Source organism: Artibeus jamaicensis, unplaced genomic scaffold (assembly GCF_021234435.1).
Source record: "Artibeus jamaicensis isolate MK-2021 breed Jamaican fruit bat unplaced genomic scaffold, CSHL_Jam_final contig_1127, whole genome shotgun sequence".
Taxonomy (NCBI): Eukaryota; Metazoa; Chordata; class Mammalia; order Chiroptera; family Phyllostomidae; genus Artibeus; species Artibeus jamaicensis.
This window is the reverse complement of record NW_026521219.1, coordinates 1,341,549-1,362,930: the sequence shown is the minus strand read 5'-3', so window position 1 is coordinate 1,362,930 and position 21,382 is coordinate 1,341,549. Positions and strand designations below refer to the sequence as shown.

At 43.8% G+C, this 21,382-nt stretch overlaps 1 protein-coding gene and 1 pseudogene across 24 annotated transcripts in view; both read right to left on the bottom strand.

Moving 5' to 3' along the window:
* Positions 1–7,743, bottom strand: part of LOC119050611 (28S ribosomal protein S10, mitochondrial-like) — a 36,428-nt pseudogene extending 28,685 nt beyond the window's left edge.
* Positions 7,744–17,156: 9,413 nt separating this feature from the next.
* Positions 17,157–21,382, bottom strand: part of RIMS1 (regulating synaptic membrane exocytosis 1) — a 425,147-nt gene continuing 420,921 nt past the window's right edge. For all 24 annotated transcript variants that reach the window (XM_053664034.1, XM_037147279.2, XM_037147299.2 and 21 more), the window contains 3 exons: positions 20,090–20,191; positions 19,375–19,514; positions 17,157–17,777 (listed from right to left, as the gene is read on the bottom strand). In XM_053664034.1, the coding sequence (XP_053520009.1) occupies positions 17,559–17,777; positions 19,375–19,514; positions 20,090–20,191 (461 nt within the window). In that variant the 3' untranslated portion in view covers positions 17,157–17,558. The remainder of the gene's footprint in view (positions 17,778–19,374; positions 19,515–20,089; positions 20,192–21,382) is intronic.

Genomic DNA, 21,382 nt, shown 5'->3' with positions numbered 1-21,382 from the left:
CGCACCGTCAAAAAGATCTTTTTTTTTTTTCAGATTAGGATTTTGCTTTCCTCCGAAGAAAGCCTGCTGCTGCTGCTGCAAATACTAATAATGATAATAGTAGTAGGAACAATAATAACACGTTTAAAAAGCATTGACACAGTTCAACTCTCACATGTTCTGGGAGAGGGGTTCAAAGGGAAGGAATGACTTGCCCAAACCTGTGGTGGAGCCTAGAAGGAATGCAAACTCCCCGGCCCTCCCTCCCACCCCCAAACACACACACCAAGCGTGACCCACAGGGGCTGCAGCCTCTGAGCTGAGCAGGCTTCTGAATTAGTCATTTTCCCTTTATTCCGTCTTAATTCCTCTGAATGTCAGCAAAAGCCAGGAATGAGCAACAGACTCTTCCAAAACAAATCTCTCTCATACACTTTCTTTGTGTCTTTGTTTCCTTTGTGTGTCTGTCACTGAGTAATTCTTCCTGAGCCCGCTCAGATCGCTCTGAACTTCTGAGCTGGTGTCAAGGAAAAACAGGGAGCAAAGCTAGCTCCTTGCACAGGGGCCCGGGTGACTTCTGGCATTTTCACATTCTGGAAGGGATCCGATGCAAACCTTTCCCGTGAAGGAGGAGCGTCAAGAAGCAGAGGAAAGAGAATTAAGAGTCAGTTCTGGAAGTTTCAATTTTCACTTAATAGATCGTTTATAGAAATCAATACAATGTGCATGTCAATCAAATGTGATGAGTCTGTGAACAGTTTGAAGTGTTTCCTTTTTAACTGCATTGCACAAAACAAAAATAAGGTCCCATGAGATGCTAGGGGCAGTCCTGGCTCAGTGACAACTGGTTCTAGTCCTATTTGGCCACCAACTAGGAATCTGAGAAGATCACTTCACATCAGGCCTAGTGACTTCCTCTTTAAACTGAGTACCTCCTTCCACCTTTAACAACCTAGGATTCAGTCACATGCAGGGAGTTAAATGGGATTGCTGGCACTGCTGTTTTGTAAGGCTGATTTTGACCTAAGCATATGCAAAACTAAATACAATGCTTCAACTGCATTTCTGTCTCAATTTCTGGCATCCTTTACTAAGCCAAGGTGAGCCTGTTTGCTTCAAAGCTAGACAACCAGGGACTGTTCAACACGTTCAAACTGTACTGTATTTAACTGCAGTCTCTCTGGAATTGTCTCTGGAAAATCAGCAAGAAACTCAAGCAGAGCTACACGCTCTTATAACTAGACGAACTGCAGAAACAAAGCTTGTTATTAAGTGAGTGAAATGAATGAATATTTGGGCTGAAGTGTTTCTATTTCCAGTTCTATCATATGAACAGCAGGAAATTTAAATCTCCTTCCTGAGCAAGGCTACTTAGGAAGCCAAGGGCCCTCTTCTGTCTACTTTGTACATTTAGAAGAGATTATCTCAAGCAGACGTCAGGGTGGGCCTGGAAAGACAGGCTCAGTGAGTTTTATTAAAACCCTCTGGCTATGTGGATGCTCCGCAGTGACTGCAGACAGGAGCCAGGTCTTCTGTGCACCACTCCCCCCTCCTCGCCAACAGAGCGGGATCTGGGAGCAAGGGCCCCCACTGGTCAGCACTGCACGGGACACCGGCTGTGGGTGACGAGGGAAGGGTATGAGGGGAGGGACCTCTAGTTTTTGGTGGCTTTATTTTTAATTGCAGGTAAAAAACTTGTCCTTTTATGACTTGCCCAAAGACTTTTCAGGGAATCCGGGGCCACGGATAGTGAACAGATGATGGAAATGTATTTGGAGAACCAAATGGGGGTTGAGGGAACAGAGGGACTGCCTTTGATACAGGCAATTCAGTGGATTAAAAGTGGAGGGTTAAAATGTTGAGTTTTTAAAAAGTGGAGAAATCCTGTTCTTACATCTGTTTGTAAAGAAAACCATGTCTTTCATCTGCTCTTCTGTACATTGATTACCTTTTTGCACTGTTAAAACAAAAACAAAAACAAAACACTTGGGAGCCAAGCAAACCCGTTGCGTAAATCCTATAGGATGAAAGTCAGCAGCTCTGGAACCCCGTCATCCAAGGGGCGTCCAGGAGGCCACCCCTGGACTGGAGAAAGTAAGTTGCATTCTGCAGATGTCACAATATGCAATTAAAAGGCATATTGATGTCTTATTAATATAGGGTGCATCCAAGAGGGGGCCCCAAAAAGGGATTTGGAATGGGGTCCAGAACTCAAGGTGTCTAGGAAATATTGGAGAGACATAAAGATGTCAGTCATCACCCCTTCCCCAAAGGTATGAGTTGGGGGAAGGGACACATGGAGCAAGGAACATGCAGGGCTGTTTTGTACAGCCACAGCCTTGTGGCTAATCCATGGCATGACCATTTAACATATCTATAGCCTTTGGCTGGTTGCTTAGATATGTTAAATAGCTGTGGCCAGGCCAAGATGGAACTGGGGAGCAGGTCCAGTTACGACACCTCCGTGAGAGCTTGGGGAAGATTGGCTCCATGACATGGGGCCATACCTGCCCAGACTCACATTGGCAGCCCAGTAAACTTGGAATAATACAGGGATGATGGCAGGTGTAACTGATTGTGGGAGGAGTCGGAAATGGGGCTGCAGAGGAAGATTGGCCTGGGGATTTAAACCCAGACTTGGCAGCCATTGGAAGAGAGCTGTGTGCTTTTGGAAGAGTGAGGACCCCCTCCTGGCTCTGGTGGAAGAAGGGAGAACCACAAGGCTTAGCCAGAGTGCAGACCCCCACAGCTCTGGTGGAGGAAAGAACCATGCAGTTTTGATCAGAGTGCAGACCCCTGCAGCTCTGGTAGAAGAGGCCCATGAGGCTTTGGGTGGTCCCTTGGGCCGTGTGGCTTGGGAAGCAGGAGAGACTCTGCCTGGAAAATGGGTACAAAGAACTCTTGCCAGTGGACCGTGAGAAGGTGCCACATGGCTTTGGATTAATTGGAGATCCTGCCTGGACGGCGACACAGCAGGCAGTGGCAGGACCCTGGATCCTGGTGTGGATCCAGGTTACCCAGTCACTGGTAGCAGGCTTCGGGCTTCTCCAGGACACAAGATCTTTTACCTACGGTAATGAATGAATGTGTAACATGGAATTTACAGAACCAGAAAAGCCACCCAAAATTTTTAATCAAAGAGCACATCCTTTTTTAAAAGCTGTTATTTAATGAGCTTTAAGGGAAAAAAACACATTTCTCTCCTCTCCTGGCCCGGGACAAGCTGGTGGGGCCAGTGGAAAGATGGAGTGACCTAAGGGTTTTCTAACTTGAAAATGAAAGTGTTTTTGCAAATTTTAGCTGGGGAGCAGGGAATAAGACCCTCTCTGTCACACTAAGTAGTTTTTAAAGCACTTTCCCTGCCTCCCGAATTCCACAAACGCGGAGACGTCCCACACCTTACACAGACTGCACAGGGGTTTGCTGCAGGTCGTGATGAGTGCGGCAGCTGACCCGACAGAGTCAGTTCTACTCCCTTGGGTGGCACCAATTTGGCTTTTTAAAGCTTTTAAAATAGAGGGGTGATTTGGCAGTGATACTGAAGTGATGCTCAAACTGGAGTAGCTCCCAAAGCCTTTTATTTAAAAAATAACTTTTCAAATAAAAATAGTATCAATAATCGGAATGATGTGTTCATTCACAATAATAACTTGCTGAGCACAAACTATGTGTTGGGAATTGCAGGTATGGTCTAATACAATTCTCACAGAGACCCTTTTAGGAAAACAATCCTGTTTGCCCCAGTTTGGAGATGAGAAATCTGAAGGTACCTGCAAAAGACCGCAGAGCTAGTTACTACTGCAGCTCGGGTTCGCCCCCCAGTGGGCCCTGCCGGTAGCTGTGCTGGCATCGTCAGCACGCACCTGCTGTTCCCAGCGGACTGCTGCCCAAACCGCAGGCCCTCTCACCAAGGACGGCCTCACCGCTGCAGGGCTCTGTATGCTGCTCTTAGGGGAATGCCATGTGAGGAGGCCCCACGTGATCGAAGACAGCACCCCAAACAGTCTGGTGAAATGGCTAAGAACATTGCATTGGACAGACCAGGGTATAGCCACTGGCTCAGCAGTAGACAAGTGTAACGCATGTTTGAGTCCCTAATGAACCTTTCTGAGGTTCAGCTTTCTTTTCAATAAGCACAAGCAACCCTACTTACCCCGTAGGATTAGTGGGGGCATGAACATTAAATGCAATAACTATACAAAGTGCTGGCAATTAGTGAGCGTTCGATATAGTAATGTTGATGCCTCTGTTTCGCTGAGGTTTTCTGGAAAACTCATCATTGTTTGTCTGCGCCTTCTTGACTTTCTCTCAGCCTTCATTAAGGGAGGGTATTTCAATCAAGTAGTTATTGAGGACCAGCTATGTCAGACACTGTGCCAGGCACTTGGAATATAGAAATAAACATCATCCTTGATCTTAAAAAGATCACCTGACTGGTCAAAGGAGTAGACCCAAACCAGCAACAGTGGAATGTGCTAATGAACGTGTGGCTGCTGTACTCAGGAGCATCGATCGAGGAACAGCTAATTCTATGTGGGGGCAGTCAAGGGGTGTTCACAGATTTGCCTTGAGCTAGATAAATATATGGCAGATCCAAATCCTGTGCCCCTCCAAGACAGGAAGATGGCAAGGCAGCATTTCTTTGTGGTCCTTAATGAGCTTCATTCCAGCACAAAGCAAAGATGTTATCTGAGGCTGCCTTTGTCACTGCATTCCCACCCAGGGTGGTCTGAAAAAGGAACAGTAAGACTTCTGTGCCCACCAGTGAGACAACAATTCTCCATGTAGCACCTACATCCAGACTTAAGGTTTCTACTTCCAGTCTGTTGCTCCTGAGAAGGCTACTTCCCTCACTGTTCAGAGTCATCATCAGAACGAGCTCAGCTGGAGGAGAAGACGGGCAGTTTCCCTCTCATTGGGCATCATTTGTTTGTACCCTGGCCAATCAAAGTACATGTCTTTCATGTAAAATCTGCTCTCAGGTCCACAGATCAACCCAAACCTGGCCGCTCCAATCTTTCCTGCAGCAGTTTCCTTGGCAACCAGCACCCAGCCAGAGAGCTCACAGAGCCAGAATCAGTGCACTCCCTGATTTTCAAAAGTAAGAGACCACCCCAGGAGGCTCTCTCTCCCACAAATGCAGACCAGCTGCCATTACTTGTATTTGGAGAGCACCTTTTTCCTGGGAACCTCAAAGCAGGAGTGCTTTCACAGCAGGGACCTCACCCCGTTGAGCCCACATAGCTATTCACATTGCTCCTACAAGAAATCAGGAATGCGAAAATCACAGGCTTCTCCAGTGGACTCTTTTGTTCTCATTTTAAAATTTACTTTAAAGCAATATTCCTGACATACCTTCATAGGTGCTTTTCAGCCGTCTGTGAAGATGCCACATAAAAACGCGGCGGGAGGATCACAGACTATTGTATGTCCCCCATGCGTGCAGCCCCATCAATCTTCCCCAGGAACCAAAGCCGAACCGAGCCGATGTCTGAGCCGGATGCTGTGATTGTGGTCCATTGTTTGGCTGCAGAGTGTCAGTGAGGAGGGTTCACACAGTGTTGGAGTGACTTCTCTTCTCTCCTCCTGCCAACCACGGGTCATCCCTGGGGCGTTCCTAAGGAGCTGCTAACAATGAGAAGAATTCAAGGGTGCCCAATTCAGTGTATGAAGCTTACCAAGCAGGGATCCATTTAGGGAACGGCTTCTCAAACCCTAGTGTCTACATCAGGGGTGTCAAACTCATTTCCACCGGGGGCCACATCAGCTTCACGATTGCCTTCAAAGGGCCGAAATAATTTTAGGACTGTATAAATCGAACTACTCCTTAACTGTTAAGGAGTCGAAATTACATTCGGCCCTTTGAAGGCAGCCACAAGGCTGACGTGGCCTCCCGCTGGAAATGAGTTGGACACCCCTGGTCTAGGTGAATCACCTGACAAGCAAGTTAAGCGGCTGGTTCTGATCCCATTGGTCTGGAGTGGAACCGCAGGTTCTGCATTCATGATAAGCTCCCGGTGTTGCTGCTGCTGCTGGTGGGGGGACTGGGTGCTCAGAAGGCAGCGTTCAGGCTCCGTATTCCTCAGAGCACTCGTGTTTCTGCACAAGCTGTGAGAGGGGAGAGACAGGGAGGCACACCTTTCGTTCTTGTAGAGTTTTCAATATTTTAAAGCGTTTTCACATACATTCCTCTTATGCAAGCAGGATAATGCTAAGTAGTAATATCATCTGGACTTTTCTGCCTGGTGACACATAGCCAGTGAGATTTCAGATCCATTTTTTTCCTGTACTTGTTCATCAAAAAGCTAATTAAATATTTTGTCATTTATTATAGTATTTTTATCATTATTTTAGTATTTGTATATGAATTAGGAAATTATTATTATTACTGTTATTAAGCATACACAATATTGAAGTGTTCTGAACACAAATGGGCTTAGGTTACTAGGAGATCACCTTGTAGATCCCAGCAGGGCTCACAGACACTCTGAGGAAGGGAGTTTCCTCACTAGTGATGCCCTCCTGAGACTTGCACAGCTATAGTTAAGTGAATTTTACTGCTTTGGTCCGATATTTAAAATTTTTTTTTAAGATTTTATTTATTTTCTTTTAGAGTGGGGGAAGGGACGGAAAAGAGACGGAGAGAAGCATCAACTGTGGTTGCCTCCCACGCGCCCCCTACTGGGGACCTGGCCTACAACCCAGGCATGTGCCCTGACTGGGAATCAAACTGATGACCCTTCAACTTGCTGGATAGCACTCAATCCACTGAGCCACAGCAGCCAGGATCCTTTAGCCCAATATTTACTAGCTTCTCTCCCAGCTGTAGTGGCTCGACTGGTGTCCTCCACCCTGAGATAAAATTCCACCTGGAAACCTAGAATATGACCTGATTTGGAAGAAGGGCCTTCACAGATGTAAAGTAAGGATCTGCAGATGAGATCAATCCTGATTTAGGATGGGCCCTACACCCAAGGATTGTCTTTATAAGAGACAGAAAAGGAGAAGGCACAGAGAGACGCAGGGAGGAAAGGCAGGTGGGGGTGGAGGTGGCGAACAGAGCCAGGCTGCTGGAAGCCAAGGAGCCCCAGCTGGCGTCAGAAGCGGGAAGACACAGGGAAGAATTCTCCCATAAAGGCTTTGGAGAGAGTGTGGCCCTGCTGGCCTCCAGAACTGTAAAACAGTGTTTTTGCTCTTGTAAGCTATCAGGTGTGTGGGAAGCAAACACACACCTCCTTACAGATCTTATGTGGTTAAACATGGCCCAGTCCTGGGAGCTTTCTCTCAGGGCTGCAGGTGCTCTGGCCCAGGGCCCCAAGTCCTGGGCCTTGGCGTGGCTGGACTCCGCGGGGACTGTTGGTGAGTGTGGTGGCATTAGCCCAGAGGACAGGTCGATTTACTATTAGATAAATGGAAATGACAGACATTCTCTGACCAGATACATTTGTGGATTGAAAATGAACTTGCCGTACCCTCAACAAAGGTGAGTCTCAACTCAATTCATTCAATAAAATAGGACCTCATTCCTGATGGTTGGTCCTCAAGGCAGAAAAGTTTTGTGCGTATTTGTAATTACAAAATATATATAGTTTTATATTTATACCTTGAAAAAGGCTCTTTCCTACACGTTTTGTCCTTAACTTTGAGGTTTAGTCAGTCCTGGTCTGAGTCGTACTCACTTCTGACTTCCACAGCAGCGTTGTCCCCTCTGAAGGTCCCTCGGACTGCGGCCGTCTCCGCAGCTGCATGAAGCTCTACTGCCATCTTGTGGTAGTGACATGCCACTACACCCATCTGTTTGACAGGGTTCCTTCCTGTTCTTACCAACGGAGGGCGTGGAGTGAGGCCCTGGCTGGAGGCTGAAACCCTTGTTCACAATTTTGAGTTGTTGGCTTTTAGCGGGTATGGCAGGGTGAGGTTTGAAACAGAATATTGAGAGGAACCATATAATACAACTTCTGTTTGCCTGTTATTAAAGCAGTGGAAATTGACAAACACTGCACAGCCTCCTTGGAGGTAAAGACAGACTGCTTTGAATTTCCAGTTCTTCTGTAATCCCACCCCTCTCCCCAGCCTAGCTGCAGTGGTAGCCAGCAGGCAGGCCCCTGGGGTGGGAGGGCCGTAAGGTTAGAATTTCAGGGGCTGTCTAGCGTCTAGTCTGCTACTGGGCTTCCGGTTACATTAGGAACTGAATTCACCTACCCCTCTGCTGGCTGCACTCTGTCAGATTGCTTCTTTGTTTAACTCTCTAACAACTGGGGTTTTCATGGCCTAATTCCCTAGGAAGTGGGATTTACATAGCTCAGAGTCATATTTGGTGTGTGGCTGCTATTAGCTTAAAAGAATTACTCTTTCTTTGTCTCCATCTAACTTTTCACAACGGTGGGACATTCCTGGCTGACTGCGCCTTCCTCAACCTCTGACAGAGCTGCCAAGCTAGTTAAAGCTCAGAGCTCTGGTTGGAGCGAGAGGGAAGGATCAGCCCGGAAACGGTGGCCAACCACACCGTTCTGTTTTCTAGGCTTGGAACTCACACCTTTCTACCCAATGTAAGACGCCCTGACTCTGTGTCACAAAGAACAGGGCCTGCTTCACAGACCTGAGACTTGTGGTTACACACAGGGCCTCCTGCTCAGAAGGGCCCAGAGCTTGGCTTAATGTTCTATTGTTGCCATCTTGAAATCCTTAACAATTTTTTTTTAACAAGGGGCCCCTGCATTTTTATTTTTCAGTGGGCTTTCAAATTAGCAGGTCCTGCCTGGGAGTTTGTTAGAAATACATAATTTGAGCCCCCCACCCCTCGACTCTCTGAATTCTAAAATTGAATCTAAATTTTAACAAGGTCCCAAGTGACTTGTTGCAACATTATGGTTTGAGAAGCACTGGTCTTAGCTCCCTTGGAGGTGGCTGGGGCTCCAAGGAGTGAGCAGCAGTTGGGTGCCCGGCAGAGAGCAGAGGAGAAGATCCACATTCTCCTCTTCAGAGCAGAAGATTCCAAAGACGTTTAGACTAGAGGGCCTGTGCGGAGGGGCAGTTGGGGGAGGGTTAAATCGGAGGATAGAGGAGAGTAGGAGACATCATTTTACAGTACAGGAAGTAATAGCCTCTTCAAAACAATTTATTTTAAATCTTAGTGACCTGTCACAAATTTTGAAAAACTCAATTCTACCTTCAGAGTACAAAGGGAGGTTGAACAACGGCTGACCGTTGCTTTTTGATTTGGGGATATAACCTGACTAGTGTTGAGCTGTTGGTCGTCATGCAACAAGGTAGGAGCTCCTGTTATTGGAGACAACTGTTTGTTCATCTTCTCACTGTTCTTAGCTCTCAAACAGTGACAGGTAATACTGTGTTATCTCTCAAAGCTCCTTCTCCTGTCTCTTTCTCTGGACAAGCACCCTTTGCTTTATAGCATCAGGTGTTTGAACATTCACAAAAGTACAGATTGGAAGAGACTTTGACTTTAGGGTAGAGTTGCTTTCAGAAAAATAAGAAATCCCCATAGAAAAGGCTCCAATGTGCCAACCAGTAGAAATAGTGGTGATGGACTTATAGGTTCAAATCAATTATAATGTAAAATTATACTGTTGCAATAACTGTGAAAAATTTAAATAGGATTTTTTGGAACTTGGTGTCATAGAGCACTCTGTATCGGTTACACTTGGAATTTTAGTGAGTGCATTTCCAGCGTAGAAATCTCCACATTGATATGCATAGGTTGAGAAATCAAAACACCATTTTTGATATACATTTAAATAGAGAAAAAACAAAAGCAAAACTAACCAACACAAAGTAGGATTGACTTTGGAGTACAAGCTAGACAATTGCATGCAAGAATAGTCTTGGCTACAGGTAACCGAAAAGTAGAGAATTTAACTTGGTCTCTCAGTTGAAGGAAGAGCTGTAGAGCCCTTGAACACTATAACTATAGCCATGGTGAGATTAGGAGGTGAAATTTTCATGTTTATCAGACGGAGATCAAGTTTCAGTAGACTGAGAAGCAGTGATTTGGGAGAACATGGAGTTCTTCATCTTCCCACCATTCGTTCATTCCAGCATCTTGTTTCTTGGACCCATTCTATGTGCCAGGCACTTAAGTACCAGTTCACGTCATTTTTTCTCTTTTCTTTGAATTGTTTTCAAAGGACTTACAAAGAGTTTCATCAAGCTATTGTATTATAACATTATTGGAAAAAGTCATAAAAAGAAAGAAAAAACACATCAGTCATAAGCTTTGCTGCAGTTGGTACGAGAGTGTTGAGCAGAGCTCTGAACAGCAGGGCTGCACCGAGGCCGTGAGATGGGCTCTGCTGTTTCCACAGTGGTGCCGGGAAGAACATCAGGAGGCCTGTGAACTTCGACAGGAAGAAAAGAAAATGTGCTTTGACTTTTTTTTTTTACCTCTAAGTGAAAATTGGGCATTTCTTGTCACTGTCACTGTAGGCTGCAAACCACAAGGGCATAGCCGTACCTGTGATGTTGTTGTCAGTAAAATTATAGATATTTCTACATCACACTGGAGTTGCAGCAGATATCTTGAGTTATCACTTTTGCTCATCGCCACTTCAAAAATACAGTCATCACTGGATCTTTATTTCATTTACTACCTCAGTGAAGAAGTCATATATATTAAGACTTCACAAATTTGTTTTTAAAATGTTTCAATTTTTTAATATAATTTTTTAAAGCTATGTATTTTTTTAAATGAGCTAATGAGCTTAATATTGTTCTGAGAAGGAGGCTAAAGGCTTTACCAGGCCCCATAAGGGTCCAAAGTATAAAAGGATGAGAACTCTGTGGTAGAAAGAAGCCTAAGTCTTTAGAAGAAAAAGCTTTTCCAGACATTGGTACATCATTACAAATGAAAATACGTGCATCTATTAGAAAAAACAAAGATATTGAGTAATATGCTGAAAAATGTCTGGCAAAACATATGGCCAGTGTAGGAAGAATTTTTAAGTACCACAGTAACAAGCAGAGGCAGAACATTAGAGAGACTTGGTGACTGGATGGTGGAGCGAACGCCTGGCAGGAAGGAGTCAGCAGGACAGAGTCAGCAGGACCGGTGTGCACGTCCCGGTGGTTTTACTTTATGTGTTGGTGGGACTTGGAAAATCTACAGGAATGACGAGATAACAAAACACACGCTAGTGCAACAGGCCACGCCACACTTCCTGCTCTCACGGAGCTCACGTCCCGGAGTGTGTGCAGGGGGGGCAGCATCTGCTCTCACGGATGCGCCCACTTCCCAGCGGAGCCTCGGGGATCGTCTACCTCCCCCCTTTCCGGGCTCTGTCTTCTCCCCCTGTTTGTCCGGGTAGAATGTGGACACTGCCCGAAGGCAGGGACTGCGTTTACAGTCATTCTGAGTGCTGTTTCGTTTTGGTACATATATATTTATTTATCTACTGGGCGTCCGTCTGAGGCGTGGGTATTTTATGAAGAACAGCCTGTCATTCAGGTACGTACACATATTGGCTAGATCCCACCTGGGGGGGGGGTGAGCCCCAGGGGTTTATCACCCATGTGAGCCAAGAAGAATTGTGAAAAATGTTTACGAGGTGGGATAAGGCAATAAAGCCAGAGGAAACATCAAATTCTTATCAAAAATAAGAGGATCATGGCTATAAAAAATGCAGGAAGACTTTAAACGATGGGATGATGGTGGAGAAACTGGAGGAGAAAAAGTTAAGAGGGTCAGCAGTGAGGAGATGCAGGTCAGAGTGTGAATTCATTTAGTTTGTCGTTTATTTGCCCATCCATTCATTTATTCATCTATCCATCCAACAAATATTCACTAGGTACCCACTATTTGTCTCATGCTGTTCTAAGTGCTGGAGACAGAGTGCACGACAGACTTCTCATGCTCAGGAGGAAAGGCCTAGCTGGGAGGAAGAGCTGTGAGAGGGGCTGAGACTGGGAAGCTCCTCCGAGGGGAAGGGACTCTACACATAGAGGCCCGTGGGGGCAGCTTTGCCTGCAAGTCCCCTGTCTGCCACGGATGAAAGTGAAACTACCAAGACATGATCTGCTTGGGGAGGAGAGGTGGTGGATCCCTCAAAGGAGAAGGGCCAAGAGCCCCTTCCTCAAGGGGCTTTTATTAGGTTCATTTGCACAAGAGTACAGGTAAGGATCAAACGATAGACAGCATTCAAAAAACTGAGGGCTTATTCTCAGTCTGCATCAGATAGCTAAAGAGCCACAAAACTTTGAGGAACAAACCTCTTGCTTGGACCCTTATCATTTAAATGAGAGCATTCTATGAAGGAGAGACTCCTAGAAGCAGCAAGAAATAAGGGGACAGTCACCTACAAAGGAGTTCCCATCAGACTGTCAGCAGATTTCTCAAAAGAGACCTTACAGGCAAGAAGGGGCTGGAAAGAAGTATTCCAAGTCATGAAATCCAAAGACCTACAACCAAGATTGATCTATCCAGCAAAGCTTTTACTTAGAAGGGGAAGGCAGATAAAGTGCTTCTCAGATAAGGGCAAGTTAAAGGAGGTCATCATCACCAAGCCCTTATTATATGAAATGTTAAAGGGACCTACCTAAGAAAAAGAAGATAAAAAAGATGAACAGTGAAAGGACAGCAAACTCACAGTTATCAACAACCACACCTAAAACAAAAGCAAATTAAGAGGATAGCTAGATCAGAAGTGAACCATAGAAATGAAGATCACGTGGAGGATTAGCAACAGGGAAGTGGGAGGAGGAAAAGAGGGGAGAAGGTACAGAAAATAGATAGGTAGAAAATAGATAGGGGGAGGGTAAAAATAGTAGGGGAAATACAGAATCTAAAGAACTTGAGACACGTGGTCATAAACTAAAGGGGGGGGAATGGTGGGTGAGGGGGTGTGCAGGGTGGAGGGGAACGAAGGGGGGAATAGAACAAATGTAATGGCATAATCAATAAAAAAATAAATAAATCTCTAAAACAAGGAAAAATAAATAAATAAATGAGAGCATTCTAAACAAAGCAAGTTTCACAGGATTTTACATATTCTTTCTTAGGCCTGATCACCTGGGGAATCTGCCCTTTTCAGCACAGGGTTGCACCACCTTCCCCATCATAGGTTTTTAAGCTTAAGTGGATTAGAGCCAGAAAGCACTTCTCCCAGATGGAAATGGGGACTTGGGCTATGTCAGAATAGCCTGGGAGGGGTGGGGAAGGTCCATCACTCCCTCTTTGTCACAACCCCCCCCCCTCCCACTGAGTCCTTCTGTGGTGGCCTCCCAAGTGATCGTGTCTGGCTTAGGTTGCCCTCCCTCTGAGGAGTCTTACTCATCTCTGACTAACCAGCCATGCTTTGGGGGCAGGGGAGTAAGCTGAGGCAGCATTTGCTGCTAGAGACAAGCTTCATCTCCTAAGTGGCTCACAGTCCGGAGGCTGCTCACTCAGTCTTAGCCATGGGAGGCAGTTAAAATTCCCGAAACCAGACAGAGCGGTTCCCAACAGAGGCCGAGTCATGGAACCTGTTTTGGAGGCAATCCCTTCGAGAGCATATGGACTGACTCCGGGAGGACTGAAAAGCTCCGCGGGCCTGGGAATCAGGCCTGTCAGCTCAACCCCACGATGCAGATATTTGCGACTGATGCAGCAGGGACTGGGGACTCAGAATAATTTTACCTTGGAACCAAAGCACAGTCTGGGCTTGGCTAAAGACAACTTTGTTCTGTCTCCTTTACTCATACTCTTCCTGAGCTGCAGACGATGTACACAAGGGGTTTGGTGGTGCAAAGGGTGACTGCAGTCAGAGAAGGACACAGAGGAGGAGGTGAGCAGAGAAAAACTTCAGCAGTTTCAGGGGGTGGAGAGGTTACCTGCCCCCTTCCCTATTGCTGCAACTGTCCGGGGAATAGCACAGGTGCTAGAGAAACTCTGTTGGCCAGGACCTGCCTTAAGAGAATGGTCTGGGTTAGAGGCCTTCCCCATCTGGTGGACTCTTCATCCTTGAAGATCTAGCTCATCTGTCAGCATTGACTGGAAGATGCAGAGCGTGTTGCAGGGCAGGCTCTGGGGTCATCTAGACCTTAGTTCATATCCCAGTTTCATCACTAACTGGCCTCTCGCTCAGCTTCGCCAAGCTGCAGATCCTTTATGCGAAGTGGCGGTCATAGAGTATTTAATGCATAAGACTATTATGAGAATTGAACATAATCCCGTAGCTAGCCCTAATCAAATATGTTATTGTAATTTTAGAAATATAATGATCTCTCTTAATATGTAGAGTGCTCCTTTAAGACAGGGTGATTTTTTTTTCATTTTTATATCCCAAGTACTTAATATCTAGTACCCAACAAAGCCCTTAATGATGTTGGTTAAGTATAATCAGATCACATCTCAGGCTGGGATTTCCGGAAAGTAGGTTGTCAGGGTCAGCAAGAAACCATGAAGACAGCAAAATCGCTTTTCCTCCAGTTACTGCTCATCACTGTAGGCCCTGAAATCATAACGCAGATTTATCTGACCTGCAGAGATTTCTGCTTTTCTGTCTAGGAAAACACCCTGGAGCCGCATTCAGTGGGTCCTGGTTCGGCGCCCTGCCTGTTCTGTGCTGCCCCACCGCCCGCCTGTGCGGGCTCTGCTCCCACCGTGTTGGAAACTGGCCCCGCCAGCTATTTCCGTCTCCTGCTGACCCAGTCTAACAGATACTTTTGGGTCTCGTGGACCAAACAACTGGCGGACTCAGAGGAAAATTCAGGCCACTGTTTCACAAGCTTTAAGCAACTGATGTAGTGACACGTTCCAAACTGCTTTATGGTCTCAAATTTGATATTGAAATTTGCTGTATTTTTCTTTACAAAGGTAAAGCCAGTGTGGCCTATAAAAAAGGGCTCTCAGAAGGTGTGAAATGGATCTCAACGGTTAGTTTACGACCAAGCAACATGAAACTCGTGCTTAACCATTTGTGAAAACGCTGATTATGAAATCTATGAACACACTATTGGAGAAGAAAAATACCCTGACATTAAAGTAAGAAAGCTAGTAATTTCTCTTTACATGTCACTTCTAGAGACTCTACTATATTTGATAATATATCTTCTGAGGTTATGTTGAAGACGATTTAATGTATTGCTTGGTTAAATCAACCAACTCTAAGGTAAGGTTTTACAGATCAGTCAGGGGTTCAGAAGGAAAAGGTGGGCAGAAGACCCAGACGCCTTGACAACAGATGCGACAATTAGTATTTTGGTACATCATATAACTTGAAATGATCTGGCAATTGGGCAACAGAGTTGCCGCTTTAATTAGCACACTCACACAGCAGCAGAAAAACAACCTTCCATTTGATTCTTACTGAGATTTATTGTTTTTTAATAATGCCACTTTTCAGAAGTATAGTCATGTGCTCACTTAGACAGGCTGACAAAGTGAAAACTTGCACGTGATGCAAAGTACCCTTTGGGCCATAGATTAAGACACAGGTAGTGCAGTGACAAGTCACCAGATGCCCGCGGCAGACAACAAGTCCCAGCCTCCCCTCCCCACGATGTGGCGCCATAGAACCCACAGTGGATGTCTGAGCCAGACACAGAACACAGATGGCTACCAACTGACATGAAAAGTAAATTTTATTAAACATGTTTACATACATGAGTTGGAAGTTCATTTAAAAGCACAGGGAAGTGTTAAGACAAGTGGTCAAAATAGAAAGATACTACCCAATTATAATTAGTTGGTTGTTGGCCACTAAGACAGAACGGAATCTAGTAGAAGTGCACCAATGCTTCAGTTCTTCCTGCTCAGCACGGTGAAGAGTGAGTGGTCAGTCTGTGCCCTGTGCAGTGATGGGCAGGTAACTCTGGTGTGTGTAAATAAGGATAAAGAATTCACTTGGTGCAGGCAGTATGTCTATGGATTAAAACCTAGTGTGTACACAGTGTCTACATGTGTTACAGCCCCACAGTAGGAATCTACACCAAAATATGTATTAGAAGGAATTTGGTCCATACTACATCACGTTTTCCAGAGGGTAAAAAATAAAGTCCATCTATAGACATTTCACCCCAGGCTCGCATATTGAGCCTGGCGAAAAACCTGCAAAATGTCTATAACAAAAATGGATGGCTTAGATTTCTTGGTTATTTCAGTAGAGTAATTAACGAGCAAACTGTACAAGTACATGCAACATACAAGCAAGCCTATGTGGAACTAACATACATTATTAAATAACCTTTTGTTTCTTTTCTTTTTCGTTTTTAATTTTTTTTTACAAAACGTGCATGCAGCTTTGAACAGTTCCAAGTCATGCTGCTCTATCTGTGTAATCACAAAAGGTGGACGACTCATAAAAGGAGGGCAAACATATCAATGCACCTGCAGAGTCTGCAGTAGGTAACACAGATACAGAATGTCACAAGGGAAATTTCAGATGAAGAAAATGCAAATTGAAATTTGACTTTGTTTTATTCCCACCCCCAGAAAAGTAAGATACTTTGCATTAAAAAATCAAGCTTTGTGCTTGCATCAATCTCAAAGAAATGTAAACTGAAATTTGATAAAAACATTAGTTTAGTGCAGAATGTTTCAACTGGAATTCCCAGTGGAATATTGAACAGCTCATACCATGCTCTTTCCAGGGCGGATGGTTGTGTCTACACGGAGACATGGCTGGGCGCAGCTGAGAGTGTCTGAGGCTCAAATCCATTTCTAGTCACCGTTTTGGGAAGTCAGAAGTGTGGTTCACACACATGAGCATATATATTTTTTAAACATCAGGAAGTAAAAGGCATTGCAAAGAGTGTTTCCAAAGTACAATTATGCAGTCAGTTTTAGATCTCAGCATAAATTGCAGATTGACTTCCTTAAAAGTCTCCCATGCAAAACAACGGAAAACACAAATTAATGTTTTAGAATGGAAACAGATACATTCTCCCTTAAAAAAGGGAGTCTCTGATTGTTTTGGAAAATAACTTCATTTTCCGGGTTTGACACATAGGACTTTGAAGAACGGTGAAATGGAAGCCCTTCCCGGGCCTCGCCTTGTCTAGTTGTCGAGCACTTTGGGCAGGTGCTGCAGAGACCGCTTCAGCCCTTTTTTTGGTGCTTTTGGAAAAAGAAAGGAAGGGTCTCTGTTGGCATCACGAGGCCTGTCATGCCACAGCCAAAAACCAGTGAAAATAACAGACGCAGCAAAAACAAAACAAATCCCAAACCAACAAACGACACCCAGAGAGACAAAACACAAAAGAACGAAACTTCTTAAACAATGGGGGAAATAACACTGCTTGTGGCCTGTGTAGGAACGTGTAAAACACAACTTTCACAGAGTGAGAGTTTCCAGTTCGTCCTGTTTGCTGTGTGTGTGTGCGCAAATATGAAGTTTTCTCTTTTTCTGTGTGGTAGAAGCATCAGTGACTCTCACTAGCACGTTGGCTCCTACTGTAATTTCACAGACTGCCTTGTTCTGTCGTACGAAGCTGGGATTGAAACAACTACTGGGACACATTACTGAAAAACTACTACAGGCAAAACACAAGTTGATTGTCTCCAACAATGCTTTTGATCATGAAATATCTGGTTCAAATTATTATCTTGAAAGGTAGAGCTGTATTGGAATGACTGTGGTGTGAGTTCACTATGATCGAATGCAGGGAGGCCCAGTTGAACTTTCCAGAGATGACTGGGAAGCCCGGCGGGTTAGGGGAGTGAGTGTGGGATCCACCAGTGACGACGGCGGGAACAATTTGTACCATCCGATTACCATACTGGACAGGTCGAGTTCTTCCAACAAGATTTGAGCCACTCCCATAAAGCATTTATGGTCCATTCTGCCATAGTCTCCCCAGACAATCACCTGCAGAGACAGAGAATTGCAATAAAACTTGAACTTCTCTCTCTTTTATGTTAGAAGATTTGAAAGCAACTATTCTGTAGAAGTGGGCCAGTCAGTGAAGGAGAGGAAGTGAATATAACTCACACCATGGGGAGGACTAGATGAGAAGATACTAACATTAAGGTGTTCAAAAAGACACTTCACAATGATTTTTAGATTTGATGGAATGCAAATAATGTTTTGCTGGTCAGTGAGGGGTATTACATATATAAGCCATGCTTAAGAATTAATATAGAGCCCTGGCTGGTGAGGCTCAGTGGATTGAGTGCCCACCTGTGAACCAAAGGGTTGCTGGTTGGATTCCCAGTCAGGACACCTGCCTGGGATGCAGGCCAGGTCCCCTGTAGGGGGCATGCATGAGGCAACCACACATTGATGTTTCTCTCCCCCTCTTTCTCCCTCCCTTCCCTTCTCTAAAAATAACTAAATAAATAAAAATCTTCACCAAAAGAATGAATAGAGAAGTTTATTTATCGATAAATTCAACACCTTCTTTAGTAATCACTCTCTAGTGAGCAGTGTGCAGGGTGATGGAGAGAAATTAAAGTTTGTGTGAGCTAGGAGGACAAAACAATCCAACTCAGTGCACAGTGGAGTGCATGCATGATGGAATATGTATACAGAGTGAGAATATTCATTAGATTTATGTTACATTACGGACTTGTTAGTCAAGGGGCAGTTTCAACATAATTGTAAGCTATGTTTTGTGAGAACTTGCCTGCCAATTTTGATTTGGTCAGATGACTAATACATCAGTGAGCTCACTCACACTCTGGGTCAGTACCTTTTGGGGCCAGACAAGCATCCGTCACACCGACTCCCGCCTCCATGTCCCAGTACTCCTCAGCCTAACGTGTTCTCCGGCTTTATACAGGCAGGGGCGGAGAATCTTGCCTTTTCAATTTATCGAGTAACGTTGCCTATCACTTAATCTCTGTGGTCCAGAGACACCATCTTTAGGATGGAGATGGTGATATTTATTGCACATGGTGGTTACAATTTTTAAAAGAGGTAATGCACATATGCACCTAATAACGTACCCGACGTTCAACCAGTCCTGAATATTCTCTGGTCCCTGCCCACTTGTGCTTTCCCTTCTTTTCTTCCTTTTTGCACCCCATGTCTGGCACATAATAATGCTCAATAAGCTATTATTAGCATCACTTACCTTGATATCTATCTATCTATCATCTATCATCACCATCATCTCTCAAGAAGGGGCAAGGGGTATAAAATAGGGCAAAACTAGAGGACAGGATAGAGAAAAGGAAGAAAAGAAGGGAGGGACAAAATAAAAATTTTGTTTTCCATTAAATCCCATTAAATTATAGTAGGGGATTTTAACATCCCACTGTCAAAAATGGATAAATCCCTATATATTTTTTAATGCAATACATTATTGTGTTGTAAACCAATGATTTGTTATTCTTCCCACTCAAGGATGTCATATCACATTTCTCCCTACTGAACTTCATTCTCTTCCAGTTTGACCACTTCTTCAGTGCTCACATGGACCATGTGGATTTGCAGTGTAAAACGTAACGAAACTATTACTGACCTGAAGAACTTTACCCTGTGGACTTTCGTCAAAAACCAGGGACTGTTGATACAAAGGATCAAGGGTTTTCCGTGCAATTCTGGTCTTCTTCTTAGCTATACAGGCCCCGTTTTCCAAAAGATACACTTTGACGTATGGAGCTAAAAGGTAGTATTAACATAGAAGATGTTAGTCCTTTACGTAAAATTGATTTTATTTGAGGATGTCTTATTAGAGATTTAGAGATACTTATTGAAAGTTTTCCACAGAATATTTAAATCATTTGAAATTTCCAGTGCTTCATGAATTCTACTCTTTAACTCCTGTATGTTACTATTACCACCATTTTCCTCCTTTCAAATAAATGTAGGCAAAGTCATAAGACTTTGACTTACTTGGGGTATAGCTGCAATAACAATTCAGGTTTATATCTTAAAGCTCATTGCTTCCTTTTGATATTAGAACTAATTTTTTTCTTTTGCATTTGTAACTGTATAAAAATTGATACAAAGTAAGAAACAGTCGTAACTAAACATTTCTTAATACGACATTATTCCTAATACTTTCTGACAGAGTAATTGTGCAAAGTTCCATTTTTACAGAATCGAAGAACACGGAAAAGCTGCACTTTTACTCAATTAGATGACAAAAGACGGAGCACACAAGATTCCAGTGCAGCAAACGTTTTGAGTTTTTCGCCTGTGCAAGGTTTTCTTGTCCAAACCTCTCTCCTTACCAGGTGTCGATTTGGAACCAGGCTTTTGCGTGAGGCTTCGGGCTCTGATAACTTCGACTTCTAACTGGCCCTTTTTATCCTCCATTCCAATTTGTATATCGCCTACAAGGGGATGGGAAGCAGAGGGTTTCAGCTTCTTTGCAATTGCATGCAGTTAAAAATAGAGGTGCATAACAGGCTCCAAACTATGGTCTTTAGGGTCCCGACAAAATTAATATTTAGAGCCCTCCAAGCCCACCCTTCTCTCCCTGCCTTCAAATCAGGTTTTGAAATGTTTCTCTTTATATTTCTGGTACTAACCTGTGTTGAAAGAGCCCCATATTATTTTATAAATTGCTTAATGACAATAATACTGAGATACTTAAGTGATTCTTGTACTCTAATAAGATTTCTTATCCTTATGTCATTTAGCATGTAATATTTCTTAATAAAAACCATAATTTATCTATATTTCTATTACCTAGAGAAATCACCATTAGTGTTTTGGTGAATATCCTAGTAATGTCATAAGTACTTTTCTCTTTCCCATACTTCCTCTCTTCCTTCTTAACTATCTATCTAGCTATTATGACCACATATCCTCAATGTATTGATTGTACAGACCACTAAATAGGCATGCAATTACCTATTTAACCACATCCCTGTTGATGGAAATACAATTATCTACATTGTTGGTATTATAGACAGCACTATCATGAATAACTTTATAAGGAATTTTCACACACTTGGTCAATTATTTCTTGAGCATAAATTCCCAGATTTTTAATTACTCGGTCTAATTGAACAGGCATTCAAAAATCCCATGCACATTCACAAATACCCTTCAGGAAGACTGTGCCAGTTTTCACTGTCACCAGAAATATTACAGCCCACTAATAGTGCTATTAGCAACACATCTGATGTTTGCCAACCTGAGGGTTAAAAAGTTGTAATTTGCATTTCCTTGATTACTAGGAAGGCTGAATATATTTCTAAGTGTTTTCAATTTGTATTCCTTCTCTTCTGCCTTGCCTTCATGTCCTCTACCCATGTTTAATAAGATGTTCTTTTTCTGATGGATGTGATGCTTTGTCTCTGAACATGTTAAATGTAATTATGCCTCCATTATTTTTAGTTAGTTCAGTCATCTCTAATTTTTAGTTGTGAATTCTCTGTATTTGTCAGGTCAGTTGGTCAACTTTGTGGTTCTGGGTTGTTCATCAGTTTTGTAGTTCTGTTTTAGATCTCAGCTCTCAGAGGTCTCTTGGTCTGTTTGTTTCCGTTTTAATCACATATACACATACTTTAATGAGC